At 42.3% G+C, this 15,624-nt stretch overlaps 1 protein-coding gene across 1 annotated transcript in view; it reads left to right on the top strand.

Moving 5' to 3' along the window:
• LRRIQ3 (leucine rich repeats and IQ motif containing 3) overlaps nt 1-10,833 on the top strand; it is a 38,009-nt gene extending 27,176 nt beyond the window's left edge. Inside the window, exon 7 of the mRNA XM_044431602.1 lies at nt 10,635-10,833. Within this exon, the coding sequence (XP_044287537.1) occupies nt 10,635-10,833 (199 nt within the window). The remainder of the gene's footprint in view (nt 1-10,634) is intronic.
• The last annotated feature ends 4,791 nt before the right edge of the window (nt 10,834-15,624 follow it).

Raw genomic sequence — 15,624 nt, 5'->3', positions numbered from 1 at the left:
GACATGAGAGCTGTTCCCACTCTCCAGAGTGACCTAGGGAAGGACTCGTGTTGTTCTTTGGTGCCACCTGCTTGATTTGGGCCTTTTTCCAAGCCCAGTATGATATGAGAAACCATACCCAAATTTCTTGTCACATACAGAGGAAAGAATCAGTGGTAACCAAAGCTGAGTCAAGCCTATATTTGTGAAGCTTTATGTGTATATCTGATGTGGTGGTTTATGTGTCTGTATTTTAACTATTCATTCAGGTAAGCATTGTCTTCAGTAATTGATAGTGGGCTTTCCCAACATTTGGTACCTGAGATCATTGTATCTGGAATGTCAACTTTTGAACCAGGGTATTATGCATGCAAAGCATGTCATCTGTTGCTGGGCTTGACCCCTTTACAACTGATAAGCCAAATATTGTTTTATGGCATTTTGGAAGGCATGTGTCTGAGATAGGGAGAGAGAAATACATTTGTATATGCACACAATTTCGCAGGCATAAGTTTTGGATTAATTTAGTTTCTAGTGTAGCAAACTGACACTTCCCAACCTTCACTGTAGGATCCCCTCACAGTTCTTCTCTGAGAGGAAGGGAGTGGTGGTCAAGAAGTCTTTGGGGTACTGTATCCAACAGTGTATGGAAAAGTTGATAGGGTTTAGCCTCAGCTTAACTGAGTTCTCAGTTGCAGTGCCTTTACCTTCTCCTATTAAAATCAAAGAAAACCATTCTTATTCTGACGAGTGCTTTGGTTATAATGCAAAGTTGTGCACATGGTATAATTAAATAAAATAGTAAAGTCATGAGGCATACCTCCTTTTACTGCGCTTTGCTTTATTGTGCTTCGCAGATGATTATGTTTTTTACAAATTAAAGGTTTGGAAGAATCCTGTATCGAGCGAGTCTATCAGCGCCATCTTTTTCAATAGCATTCGTAAAAGACCCTCCTCAGATGGGAATTCCTCCTTTCTTCTCTGTCTAGGTAAGGGATGTGGTGGAGGCCTGTGCTACATGCCAGGCTTTCACCAAACAGACCTGCAAGCAACAAGCCTGCTGACTAAAAGCTTCCCTCCAGAAGAAGGCTCTCCAGGTGGCTGATTCCTCAAAGGACTTAAGCTGCCTTGTCACTTCCTTGACAAGATAGCCCCTTCCAGAATCATGCCACAGCTGCTCACCAGGTACCCACTCAATAAGGAAGGTCACAAATGACCTAAGAAGTGTGAGCACTACGTAAGTCCCACTAGGCTGGTAACCCCCAGTCCTCTGATTCCAGAAGCCCTGGAGGAACCCTCCATCATGTCATGGGATGAGCCGGGAGAGGACCCGGCAGCATCCCCAGACTTCCACTCCTGCACCTCTGTGTGCTCCTGAGGACTGATGCTGCCCTTTTTGCCTCTGCAATTATCAACACCCGAAGCAGCCGCAGGATTCCCTCTGCTGGTCAAGGACCAGCATAGCAGCCCTAGTAGTTGCAGGATTACTACCCCAAACACTCTGCCAGGGCTTTCATGAGCTCCACCTGGGAGTCCTGAGAAAGCTATAAGAACTGGCTCTTCCCTCCAGAAGCTGCCTTGGCAATCAATGAGTTGATGAAGTGTTCCTTGTTTGTGGGACTCTTGGGCTTTTTGTTCCGGGACCCTGTCTGGTTTCCTGGCTCTTGCTTACACCTTCTCCTGCTCCAGTCCTTAGGCACCTGTTCCCCTTGGCATTGACTCCTTGGTTTCCAGACTCCTAGCTTGTTTGACCACACTTACATCTTAGACTAACTCTGTCTTGTTCTTCTACTACTGACTCTGACCACTGGACTGTTCCCCAGTGGCTCAGTACCGGGAGGGTTAACATGACATTGACCACAGTTGCTGATATTGAGTGTGCCACCACCTTTCCAATGTTCCACCATCCATCAGTCACCACTTTTCAATGGCCAGATGTGAGAGCTGAGAAGGACCCTTGGTACTCAGCCAGCATGGACCCTTGATATCAAGCTGGCAACATCTCTTGGTACTGAGCTGACACGAGTCACCACTGATCTCCAGTGCCATTGCTGTCCAGGCACCAATCCCTTCAAAGTTCATCACTACCAGCCCAGAGGATTATGAGTCAGATGCAGCATTGGTGGTCTCCCTGCTACTCTCAAAGCTCTCCTGGACACTGCAGTTTTTGACCTGTGTTCCCCTCAAAGGAGAGGTGATTCACAGAGGAAGGTGCTTTAGATGGCTGAGGACCTGGGGTTTAAAACAACTGTATGACACCCTGGACTCCAGGTCAGAGACAGGTGGAGCAAAAGCCCTGGGAGACACCAAGGATTAAAGGTTTTTGTTTTAGTTTTAGATCCAATCTACTTTTACCTGTCTTATCTCTATTCTCTTTCTCCATTCTGAAAGAGGATATTTTGCTGTTCTCTTTTATTTTACTCTGACAGCTGTGAGTTTGGGATACTGGCCAAGTCCAGATAAGATTATTCTGTTAGCTTGAATTCCTGCCTGGAACAGTATATGTGAATGCTGAGATTTTATTTCAATGCTACAACACTCAGAGTGATGGAAGGAGGGGAAAGCAAGAAGAGAACTAGAAATAATTCTGACTACCCTCCATAAGACCTCAAAACAACTGCATGTGGATGACTGGCTGAACACTGGGGCTGTGGGTGTTTTTTTCCCCTCCCACCGAGAGTGGAGTCAGCCTGCTGGAGCAGGTGGCAGACTCAAACTTCCCTAGCTCCTTGTGAAGCTGCCAGATGAGCAGGAAAAGCCTGCTGAAGGCAGTGAGTGGGGAGAGCTTTCTCTTAGTCAGGAGCTCATTTGGAATATCAGCTCCCCAAAACCCTTAACAGAAGAGAGTAATGGAACAATTTCAAGATCAAAGTTATGTAAACTGATAGAACACTGTTTCCTTATGACAGAGACAGCCATAGCCATATTTGAGGATCTTATTCAACTTGCTATTTATTTTGTTATGCTAGGAGGCTGCTAAGGGAAAAATCAGAAGGTCCTGGGAATGAGTCAGTCACAGCTATTAGATCTGTGCTGGGAAAGGAGGTTATTTTCCTTCCAACACAAAAAGGGGTCCAAATCCTGTTAATGTTTGCCACATGAATGTGAGTACAAGGCCTGCTGGTATGGCTAAGACAGAGGGGAGTCTGTGGTGGAGAAGCAACCAAGTGTCATTAGAAAAATAGCTCAGATTTTGGTAAACACAGATCGCTAGTGAAACAAACAGGACATTTTATATTCTCTTGGCCATCTTCTTTGGCTGGAATCCCAGGAGATTGATCTTGAGTGTAATGAAAGACTTCCAATCTTATATGAAAAATGGAGGTTGGTACTGACATTTTGGCAAACCTCTATGGAAAGAAGCCATCTCCATAACATAAAAGTGCAAGGTGAAGAAGCAAGTGCTGTTATAGAAGCTGCAGCAAGAAGATCTAGCTAATTAATGAAGATGGCTACACTAAGCAACAGATTTTCAATGTAGATAAAACAGCCTTATATTCAAAGAAGATGCCATCTAGGACTTTCATAGCTAGAGAAGTCAATGTCGAGCTTCAAAGGACAGACTAACTCTCTTGTTAAAGGCTGATCATTTACCGTTCTGAAAATCCTAGGGCCCTTAAGAATCATGCTAAATCTACTCTGCCTGTTCTCTATAAATGGAAAAATAAAGTCTGAATGACAGCACATCTGTTTACAGCATGGTCTACTGAATATTTTAAGCCCACTATTAAGACCTACTGCTCAGAAAAAAAATCCTTTCAAAATATTACTGTTCATTGACAATGCACCTGGTCACTCAAGAGCTCTGATGGAGATGTACAATGAGAGTAATGTGGTTTTCATGCCTGCTAACCCAAAACTCATTCTTCAGCCCATGAATCAGGGAGTAATTTTGATTCTTCAAATTTCAAGTCTTATTGTTTAGAAATACATTTCATAAGGCTATAGCCACCATAGATAGTGATTGCTGTGATGTATCTGGACAGAGTAAATGGAAAACCTTCTGGAAAGGATTCCCCATTCTAGATGCTGTTAAGAACATTTGTGATTCATGGGAAGAGTTCAAAACAACATTAACAGGAGTTTGGAAGAAGTTGATTCCAGCCCTCATGGATGTGTTTGAGGGATTCAAAGACTTTGATAGAGGAAGTAACTACAGATGTGGTGAAAAATAGCAAGAGAACTAGAATTAGAAGTGAAGCCTGAAGGTGTGATTGAATTGCTGCAATCTCCTGATAAAACTTGAATGGATAAGAAGTAGCTTCTTATGGATGAGGAAAGAAAGTGGTTTCTTGAAACAGATTCTACTCTGTTGAAGATGGTGTGAAGATCGTTGAAATGACAACGAAGGATTTAGAATATTACATAAACTTAGTTGATAAAGCAGTGGCAGGGTTTGAGAGGACTGACTACAATTTTGAAAGATGTTCTGTGGGTAAAATGCTATGAAGCAGCATTGCATGCTACAGAGAAATCTTTTGTGAGAGGAAGGATCAATCAATGCAGCAAACTTCATTGTTTTCTTATTTCAAAAAATTGCAACAGCCACCCCAATCTTCCATGATGGGTAAGCAGTCAGCAGCAGCAAGATCCTCCACCAGCAAAAAGATTACAACTTGCTGAAGGGTCAGAGGATGGTTAACCCTATCAACATAACAATAATTCATGTCTGAAACCAGAGACAATATTAGGGAAGAATGGCAAAAGAAATTTCTGTAGGAAAATTTGATCTAGGTGTAAGAAACAAAGCAGGAGAATGACTCATAGTTTCCCTAATGCCAGCAATCTGCTTATTGCAAATACACAACACAACAGATGACTGTATACTTGGGCATCACCAGATGGCCAATACAGAAATCAAATAGTCTATATTACAGGAGATGGAGAATCTGTACTCCTATTGCCAAAACAAAGCCAGGAGGAGATTTCACTAGTGACCACGAACTCTTAATATCAAAAATCACAGTCAAGCTTTAAAAAAGTGACTAACAGAAATATCGTGCCAAAATACAAGTGTCAGCTTCCAGGGTGGGGGTGGCTGACTAGCAGGTGAAGGCACCTGGACCCTGGCAGACAGGGTGTGGGCAAGAGCAAGTCCAGTACAGAGTCCAAGAGGTCAAAGCCGGGAGTCAAGATATAAGTCAAGTCTGTACAGAAGGGAGCATCATCAAAAGCAGACTGAGGATCAGAGAACCAAGGAAGGCAAGTCAAGTTAGGGAAAGCGGGTCAGGGCAGGAGGAGATGCAGGCAGGGTCCAGGAGCACAGGCAGGAACAGGAGCAGAGTTCCAGGTCCAGTAGACCAGGAGAACTTTATCAATGCTGGAAGACCTTTGTTGCCAAGGCAGCTTCTGAGGGGAAGAGCTGGTTCTTACATAGCTCCTCCTCAGGTGGGACTCCTGAGAGCCCTGGCAGCTGCAGTGGACTGGGGACAGAATCCTGCAACTACCAGGGCTACTCTGCTGGCCCTTGGCCAGCAGAGGGATTCTTGAAGCCTCCTCGAGTCTTGACAACAAACAACATTCATGAGGAATTTGAAGTCTACATAAAGAACAGATTTGCATTTCTCAGTTTAATTGACCATCAGCCAGAAGAGCTGCACATTTAAACCAGAGGAATTAATAGGGAGGAATGCCAAAAGACAATTCCTGTAGGAAAAAGAAAGAAAAAGCCTAGATGGATGACTGAAGAAACACTCAGAGTTGCTAAGGACAGGTGAGAAACAGAAACAAAAGCTGACATAAAAAGAATCCTGAATGCAACTTTTCAGTAACTATCATGCAGAAACAAAAAGAAATATTACAATGAGCAGTGCAAAGAAAGAGGAAAAAGTGCAAAAAAGGGGAGCAGGGAGAGAAGAGAGAGAACAAGAAACCACTTCCTGTTGATCCAGGAACTCAAAGAGAAATTCAAATATGTTAGGAGTGCTGAAAGGTTAAGATGGAAGATACCGTCCAATCAGGAAAAAGTAAAGAGAAGGTGAAAAGAATTTTCAGGAAAACTATACAGAAGAGGTGAAAGGATGACAGACTCCTTTGAAGAAGTAGCTTATGAAGAAGAGCCTACTATATTAGAAAGTGACGTGAAAGCTGCTCTGAAAGCACTTCAAAGGAAAGAATAAACACCCAGAGAAGAGCAAGTAACACTGAAACTAATCCAAGCTTCCAAAACTGAATCAGTCCAAATCCAAACAAGAAAATGCCAACAAATATTGAAAACAAAACACTGGCCACAAACTAGAAATGTTCATACACACTGAAATCCCTAAAAAGGAGATGCAAAAGAGTGGAGCAACCATAGGACCCTGGCACTGACTTCCCGTGTAAATAAAGTGATGCTCAAAATGTTGCAAAGGCCACGAAGGACAGATTGACCCTTTTGCTGTGTGTGAACGCAAGCTCCTATCTGAAGATTAAGCCATTGCTGGTGTACCATTCCCAGGCCCCTCATGCATTCAAGGAACAGAATGTGAACAAGGCCAGACTGCCTGTCATGTGGAGGGCCAATCCGAGGGCTTGGGTCACAAGGCAATTGTTCATGGAATGGCTGCTCGAAGTGTTTGCACCCACCTTTAAGACAACCAACTGCCTGAAAGTTGCCTTCTTCTGATGGACAATGCCCTGGCACACCCTCCAGCCTTGGTGGATGATATGGATGCTGAGTATGACTTTATAAAGGTCAAGTTCCTCCCGCTCAACACTACAGCTCTTCTGCAGCCCATGGACCAGCAAGTGATCTGCAAGTTCAAGAAGCTCTACACAAAGGCGCTCTTCTGCAGGTGTTTTAATGTCACTGAAGAGATGCCCTTGACTCTGAAAGAGTTCTGGAAGAAACATTTCAATGTCCTCCACTGCATCAACCTCATTGACAAAGCCTGAGAAGTTGTCACATACTGGACCTTAAACTCAGCCTGGAGGAAACAGTGGCCAGAATGTGTCACTGAATGTGACTCTGAAGGGTCTGATGCAGAGGTAGTGGAGGAGATTGTGTCTCTGGGCAAGAGTATGGGTCTAGACGTCAATGGTGCTGACATAGAGGAGCTTGTTGAGGACCATAAGGAGGAGCTTGACAATAGAAGAACTTGCTGAACTCGAGTGAGCTACAGAAGGCACTTGCTGAGGAGCATTCCACCGAGGAAAAGGAAGACAGGGAGGAGGTTAGCAGTGACAATCCATTATGAAAAAATGGAATGAGTGCCAGGATTTCTTTAAGAAGCACCACCCCAACATAACTGTAATGAACACTGTTGAATCTGATGAATGATAACGTGGTCTCTCATTTCCGGAGGGTTATGCAGCGCAGGAAAAAACAAGTGACTATAGACAGATTTTTCACCAAAATTGACCCTGCAGCTAAGACACAAAGAAGAGAGGAAACCCCTGAAAGAGATCTCCCCAATGTCCTTATGGAGGGGGACTCTCCCTCAAAACAATAATCTCCCCCCCACCTAGGTTAGTGTTCTCCACTGTACTGTACAGTACTTTGTTGTTCTTTGTCACTTTGTTTCAAATTTTTCTGATTAAAAAAATAGTTACAGAACAGATTAACCTTATTTACATTGAACCTTATGGGGAAATTTGACTTGGGTCACAACCAATTTGGGTCACAACCAGAGTCGTGGAACGGATTAAGTTCGTGAGCCAAGGTACCACTGTATTTGTATTTTCTGCTAGTTTCTTGTTTGGTTGTGACAATAGAATAGGGTTTTTCCTCCAACTGCAAACTCAGTCTACAGACTTTGAATTAGCATCTTTCAGCTTCTGTATCCATGCCAACAATAAAGGTTTTGCATGCCAAATCAGGCCAATTTACACTTGAACAATCTTATTGTCTTTAATTTATGACAGTGACACCTGGGCAATTCTGCCATTTTCAGCAGGTTTCCATTTGCCCCATGTCAGTAAATTACCTTTTGCTGAAAAGTATATGGGCTGGATTTCTTGTTTCTCCACTTTCTCTGTATGGGCTTGTCCCCTAGTGCCAGGGGAAATGTATGGTAGGACTATTTATTTGCTACTTGTGTTTTGTAGAAAATGAAGTAAATTAATATTTGGTCTTATTCTTCTGGAAAGAAGTCAACAGAGCAATGGCACAGAGCATAAACTGTAAAGATAAATTTAATTAGCCCAGGCTTATTGTTGTATCTTTGCATAGTCAATTACAGTTAATACTGTAGGAATGTAAGATTGAGACATTAAGTCTTTAATGCTATATTTTATCATTCAGGTTATTACCATCTATGGATCAGGGGAAGAGGGGATTGAAAAGTAAGCTTTGGTCCACTCCCTTCCATGGGCAGTGAACTGTGTAAAATGGAAAGTGATCTGTTATAATTTTGGACACACACACATTTTGATTTTGTAAAAAAAAAAATCAGTATGAAAAAGTAACTTAACATAGGAGAGCACTGATACAGCTGTCTTTGGGTTTTATTTATTTATTTATTTATTTATTTATTTATTTATTTATTGTTTTTATATGCCATCCAATACCAGCGTCTCTGAACAGCTTGCAAAAAACATACCAACAAACAACACAGTGCATCTGACCATTAATGATAAAAACAAAGATAAAACCAATTAAATGTTAAAATGTTGGGCAAATAAAAAAGTTTTTGCCTGATGCTGAAAAAAATAAAGTGATGGCACTAGGCGAACCTCCCTGGGAAGCACGTGTTCCAAAGTCAGGGCGCCACCACTGAAAAGACCCTTCTCCAGGTAGCTACCCTCCTAATTTCCTTCAAAGAGGGATCTTGGAGAAGGACCTCTGCCTCAGATCACAAAGGGCGGGAAGGCAAATTGAGAAGAAGGTGCTTCTTCAGGTATCCAGGACCCATTTAGTTTCCCTCCCCAGTAAATAAATTACTATTTATTACTAACTTCACAAATATCCCACTTTTCTTCTATTTTCACCTATGTGGATTCTATTCCAATACAGAATAACATTCAGAACCTGCTAGAAATGTATTAAAATGTGGGAGGAGCAGGGCACCTTGGTGGACATCTAAAAACGTTTCTGTGGGCACCTCATTGTTCATTCCTGCCCTAAAGTATCAGAGGCTGGCTTTCTCATCCCTCCAAGTTTACCTGTCTGTTATATCAGCCTGCAATACACTGGTGAATGGATTGCTAGTCTTCCATACCACCTGGATATCAAGAAGTCCATCAAAGGTTTCTGCAACTTATGCTCAACTGAGTCTTTTCTGACAGCAGCAGACAAGTTTTCCACAGTCTCCTCAGAGCTCATCTATAAGCCCTTTGAACACTTTGCTACCTGCAATATCCACCATCTGACTGCTTCCTCTGTCTTTCCGACAAATGGGCAAGTGAACTTTGTGCACTTGAGGCACAGCCAGCTGAATATTATCTTTCATATAGATAAGCTGGTCCTCAGAGTGGATATTGCTTTTTCCCTAAATTTGTTTCCTAGCTTCACATTTATCAGGACATTGTTCTGCTTCCCCTTTACCACTGGAAGTTAAGATAAACTCCCTAAATGTTTGTCACACTTTGAAATTTTATGAGTAGGACTGCAGCTTTCTACAGTTCTAGGAAACACATCTTGCAAAGCCAGTTTCTTTACCGAGTCATAATGTTGGCTTTGGCTTCTGTAGTTCTCTGTTGCCAGCTTCCCCACCTCCTGTTCTTCATGCATGTTTGTAGTCTATCAACATGGCTTGTGACTTCACACATGGGTTGTGTCTTCCTTTGGGGGAATGTCCTTGCTTGAGTGGTAACCAGGGCCCAGTCTTCCGTATTTATCCAACACTACAGACTTGACATGAAGTCAAGGGCTAAAATAGCTTTTGGCTGAGCAGTTCGCTTTCTTCTGGTATGACATTTGTCCACCTCCAGTAAGGACAGGTTAGGAGAACAGGTTATTTATGTATAATTGTTGTTCTTCAAGTGCTTATATGTGTATCTATAAACTTGCCCACATCACCACTTTGATGTCTCAGTTGTTTTTCATCCTACTTCTCTGGTGGACTGGGAACTGAGTGGAAACAGCAGAAACCATGCCCTGACTATGCACAGTGGAAAGGGAGTAGACTTTGCCATAATTCTGCTTAGCTCTAGTATGTTCCAAGCAATTCTTTGCATAGATGCCAAACAAATATATGTACACAGATGACAACACAAAGAACCTCAATTATAGATAACTAGCCTGTCTTTCTTGCATTGTGGAATTTAAGATAGCAGGCATGGGGTTCTCAACTAGGCATTTATCAATTCTGGCCCTCCTCAGCTTCAGCAAGGTGGCTGTATCACATTCCTTCAGATCATACTTTTGCAGAGCAGGTCAGGCATGTGGTACAAGAAATATGGCGAAGGAAGTATCACCAAAAAGAAAAAAAGTGACAATGCACAGAAGACTTTTTAGCAAAGACTTTTTCCATACTACTGAATCATTTTAGCGACAGGAAATTGCATCAGTTCATCCCTTTCTTTTTCCTCTTGAAGAGGGCTTGATAATATTGTCTAACATGGTGTGTTTTTCAAAATTGAAAAGTTAAAAAAGCACATTGAACTTATGAATATAACCAAGCATGATACATTATAATTCCATGGGGAACTTATTCAAGACTCTAGTATCAAACTGAAAGAAAGACCAAAGTGTTTAGAAATGATGAAAAACTATGTTTTTTTTCTTCCCCCAGGGTCCAAATGTTGCAAAAACAAAACAAAAATGAGAAAAAAATTAGGAAATGTGTGGCTCATGAAATGTCTAAGGAGCAATTTAAGCAATCCAAGGCAAAGGTTGAAGCTGTGAAGAAACCTGGAGTGAAAATACTGTGCACATTGCCTGTGATTGGCAGTTCTGGCACGGCAGTGCCTGTAGTAGAGTATGATGATTAAGATGGTAATATATAACATGGGAAAGGAACAGAAATCCAGTTGAGATTTATCATTTGAATGCTGCAGATAAAAATGTCATTCACATAAAATTTGTTTCTCTCTCTCTGTTACTACTGATTTTGAAACATTATCCAGAAAAGGAAGGATTTGATGAACAGATATGATGTATAATTTGGAATATTTCAGTATTTCTACATGAAAGGAAAAAACACAGCTGTACTATCTTGTGCTAATTGTTAGCAAACATTGACTTTCAAGCAGCAAACAGCTGAAGCATATATACAATTACCTCTGTACTAACTTTAACATTAAATTATTCAATGCCATATAAAAATAATTGAGGGAAGACTCACTGGTTGCTACTGTAACCAAATAATGTGTTCACTACTATCATTTCAGAAAGGACTGTTGAAGCTTTGCCTCAGTGATTCCTCAGGAACTGTATATAGAACAATGCCATAAGCCATTAGCTCTTGATAGAATGTATTTGCAGTTGCTCTCTGGCTATGCCTAATGCAATAATTTGATCCCAGCTGCTAACTTTCATTAACATGCTGTGCACTTTGATTAGTTTCGTTAGCTGCTTTCCTATGTTTAATTAATTATGCTTCTAGTTGATTCTACTTTAATTCTTTGTATATATTTTTCTCGATGTGTGCTGAGCACATAAAGAGAAAACCTGGGCAGTTGTTAGGAAAAGTGCAAGGACTTTCCTTGCTCCTGCTAGCTCAGTAACTGAAAATCTTTAGTTTATATTCTTTTAGAGGCTTCCATTGTTTCATAAAGAGCATTTTATGTGAAGTGCAACTTTTATAATTCAGGAATGAGACATTATTTTTGTTTTAATTACAACCTTGTTGCTTCACCTGATGCTGGGGGGGGGGGGGCCATTGTTTTGAAGAAATCTAGGCCCAAAAGATGTGACAGCATTTGTGCAATTATGTAACTAGTGTTTACAGGTACGGGAATCAGGAAGGATTGGTTGGTTTGGGAGGCTTCAGCTCTTCTCCCTGATGTAATTCCAATCTGGGTTAAGGGCTCTACCTTGCAAATGGCACCGCAAAGAAATAATATTCTATCTAAGTTTTTGTCTATTTTATATCACTGCATTCATTTCCTCAAATATTCTTATTTTCAGACATTTGTCTGTGCTTCATTTTCTAACCATGTATTCTTATACAAAGTCCTCACTGGTTGGAACTGGTTAGTTGTGGCACTTCCCCACAAATTTATATGCCTGTTAAATCAAATATAATTTTCCCAACTTTTTGCCACCATTCTTTTGGTGGTGGTGGTGGAGGTGCATGTTCTCATGTCCCTTTTTTATGTCCCTAATCTTATCAATTGCATTTTACTCCTTGAGTGCCATTTTTGGTAGAGAGACAGGGTACAAACCAAATACAGAATAATATTCCTCTGTAAAAGTTCAAAAATGTGGAGCCCACACTTTACATTTTCAGATATAGCTTTTCTTCAAAACAAATCTGAAAACTCTTCAGACTGGATTATCAAATAACAGTTTTACTCACATTTACTGGAGCTCTTGCAGAATGGAATGCAAGTAAGGCTTGACATTTGCACAAGATGTTTAGGCTTGGCTTAAATTCCATTTTGTATAATTTCCTTCCCTGTTGGCCCATATCCCTGTCTGTATGTATATGAGGAAATAGACCTCAACTGTCAGTGTTTGAATCCTTCAACTACAAGTATACATGGTGACATTTTTTTTCTGCTTGGGATTCATATAATAATGTATGGCTTTATAAATTAATCTAAACTGAATCAAGACCGTACAGACCTCTAGGCATAAGGAGATACTCAGATCCAAAGGAAGACTTGGAGATGTTGATTTCACACTGAGGTGAAGTATTGGACTGTTTCAATACAAAAGAAAATGAATGTCATTTCAGTTATGTCAGTCAAGGTAACTTTTACTGAGATTAAAACTGAAAAAAACCTGAATATAATTTGTTAAATATATCAAAGGGTTTCCTCCTGTGACACATGGGAACCCTGGGGATAGCAGTAGCAAAGAATCAAAATATTCTTCCTCAATCTTTACTTTGCTAAAAGACAAAGGGTTGTGGGAGGTAATGCTAAGAAAGAGGTGTGATGTTTATAAAATGTCTTAAGTTATATGTCAGGTTATAAGGTTAGTAAAAGGGTGGAAGAGGTAAATTAAACAAAGTGTTACTTTAAGACAAACGACTCTGAGAACAGAGGTTACACTTTGTGCCTATGTTATCCCAGACTTCACAAATTTACAAGGCCATAAAATGTAAGATGGGCAGCAGGAATCTAGCCTTATTAATGCATTCCTAAACAGAGTATTGCAAACAGAATCAGAATTCTGGATCATGTAGAGTCTCCATGAGTACAGGAGGTGTCCCTATTAGTCTCCATCCTTGAGTAGAATACTACAAACATTTTTGGATCCCAACAGGCTTTTGGATTTTAGCAGCAGCAGTCATAGCAAGGACAGAGCAAGGAGGTGCTGAAGAAGGTAGGGGGAGCAAGGAAGAGCAGCAAGGGACCTAGAGAGGAAAGGGAAGATCTGGGAGGTGTGCTGTGCTGATATAGGGCTGACAGTGTCAACATAGGCCTGGCACGACTCCTGGAAAAGTAGAAGGTCTAGGGCTAGGTGCAGGCTGCCATGAGGCCTATTTTTAGGCTCAACACAGCCATTTGTGTCATCCTTTGTTTGTGTCCCTTAGTCATGACCCAGGTTGCCATGGGGGCCAACTGTTTTTTCCTGCACTTTCACCACCTCTTTCTCAGTTGGTATCACATTCATGGGAGATGTGCTGGTGCCACTGAGGAGGCTGGGGAGAGGAGAGACAGCTCAATAGAAGCCATCTGAGGACCATGCTGTGCCAAATCTGCCCTGGGTGGGGTCCCGAAGACTGGGCCTCTTTTTGCTCTGTTGTGCAAAATATTGGGGAAATCTTGGGGCAGGGTTGTGTTGACTGTGGTTTCTTAGCCAATCTGTGCTGGTGTGTATGGGGGTTTGAGTGCCTCTAGCCAGCATGTGTCATGCAGAGCAGCCTGCACTTTGTTGATCCTGCTGTTTCAGTCAGATCACAACCCCTCTCCCCCTTGTTTTGGCGAGCCAGCAGGTAGTCCAAAGCTGGTCTGTATGGCCAGCTAGTGCAATTGAGACAGCTCTGGCTGAATGTCCTTAAGGGTGTCTGCTACACTGAGAAACACAGAAAATACAAATGCAAAATTGGAATGAGCAGGACTGAATCAAACTGGCAACACATTGGCAACAGCAGCATACACAGAGAAGGACAAATGTAAGAAGTTGGAATGGGTATGGAATGGGCTTCCACAGGTGGTGGTTGAAGCCCCATTGGTGAGGATGTTCAAGGATAGGCTGGACATGCACATGGTAGTGTTGCCAATCACAGCACCCCAAAGCTCATGTCAGCACACCCTTGAGTTTCACTGCTGTGTGTGTGATGAGGAGCACCAGGTACGGTCCTTTTCAACTGTAGTGATAGTCTCCAGGAAATCATGGGTCAGTTTGTCTAGTGGGATAGTCTTGGGAAAGTCAGGCTGATGTGAACTAATAGCTCCCACCCCATGCTGCTACGAGCTGTGGGCCCTCCTGCCAGCTGCAGCAACCAGCCAGTGGTCACAACTTCATGCATGCACACTGCCACTTTATCAGCCAGTGAGGTAGGCAGATGGGCCAGCATGTCTGCCCCTGGCCTTGAAGAAAGAACAGCAACAGCCAGCCATTTTGGTGGAAGGGTGGAGAGAGGCAACTGCCAGGACTAGCACAGGAGAGGACCAACTTCAGCCCCCCCTCCCACATCTTCACACCTCCATGCTGGGAACCACATGGTGCTGGAAAGCAGGGCATGAGCACCCCAAGAAAGTGCTGGGCACCAGGTTTCCAAACCTGTCCATTGAGCTTTGGGGGATGGGAATTTGAAAAACCACCTCCTTTCAGAAGACTGGCATCCCCACACTTTCCTTTTGAAAGCCAGGAACCCAAATTCTGCACCTGTTCTTGTGAAGTTGGTGTCTTCTGCTTGGAGACCTGATGAAATCTCACAAACTAACAGCTGCCTGAGTATGCTGGGCTGAGATCTTGCTGGCTATTTAAAGATTGTTCACATACTGCAGTAAAACAACATTAGAGTCTCTAGCCCTTTCAGACAAGTCCTTAGTGCTTTAGGGAAAAACTTCACCCACCTTTTCTCTCATCTTTCCTTCGTTATTTCAAAGCAGTCACCTCTGCTGAGGTTTTCCTCTGGGAACAGTTCTTCTGCCAATGTCCTCTCCATTTGCAGAACACAAACATGGCCAGCAGTTCTAGAAGCTCTTCTTTTCTCCTCTTTCTGTACTCACTGGTTCTGTCACCAAATTCACTTGCAGCTTGTCCTTCTCTACACCTCCCTATACATCTAAGCCATTTAAAAAGCTGTGTCAGGGTGGGGGGAACTCTCACCTCCATCACCCTGAAGGAGCTACACACATTGGGGTTAGTGCACCCAAATAACTGGGGAAACAAAACTTGATGAAACAATAAACAATTAGGAGTGGCCTGCAGCTGGAAAGGCCACATGCTCAGGAGCACACACACACACATTTAACACCAAATTCCAAGCCTTTTGAGCTGCCCAGACCAATGATGAAGCTGGCTGGTCTATAGCTAATAACAATACTTCAGCAAAGCTTTCTCAAGAGTAGCTACTTGAAGCACAAACCTCCTGGTTTGAGAGCCCTTCCTTTTTCCACCCCTGGGTCCTAAATATAGCCAATTTGATGGGCTGAAGAGCT

This window comes from Varanus komodoensis, unplaced genomic scaffold (genome assembly GCF_004798865.1).
Source record: "Varanus komodoensis strain SLA01 unplaced genomic scaffold, ASM479886v1 scaffold1, whole genome shotgun sequence".
NCBI lineage: Eukaryota > Metazoa > Chordata > Lepidosauria > Squamata > Varanidae > Varanus > Varanus komodoensis.
Note: the sequence above shows the minus strand (reverse complement) of the source record. Positions and strands in the feature narration are given on the sequence as shown.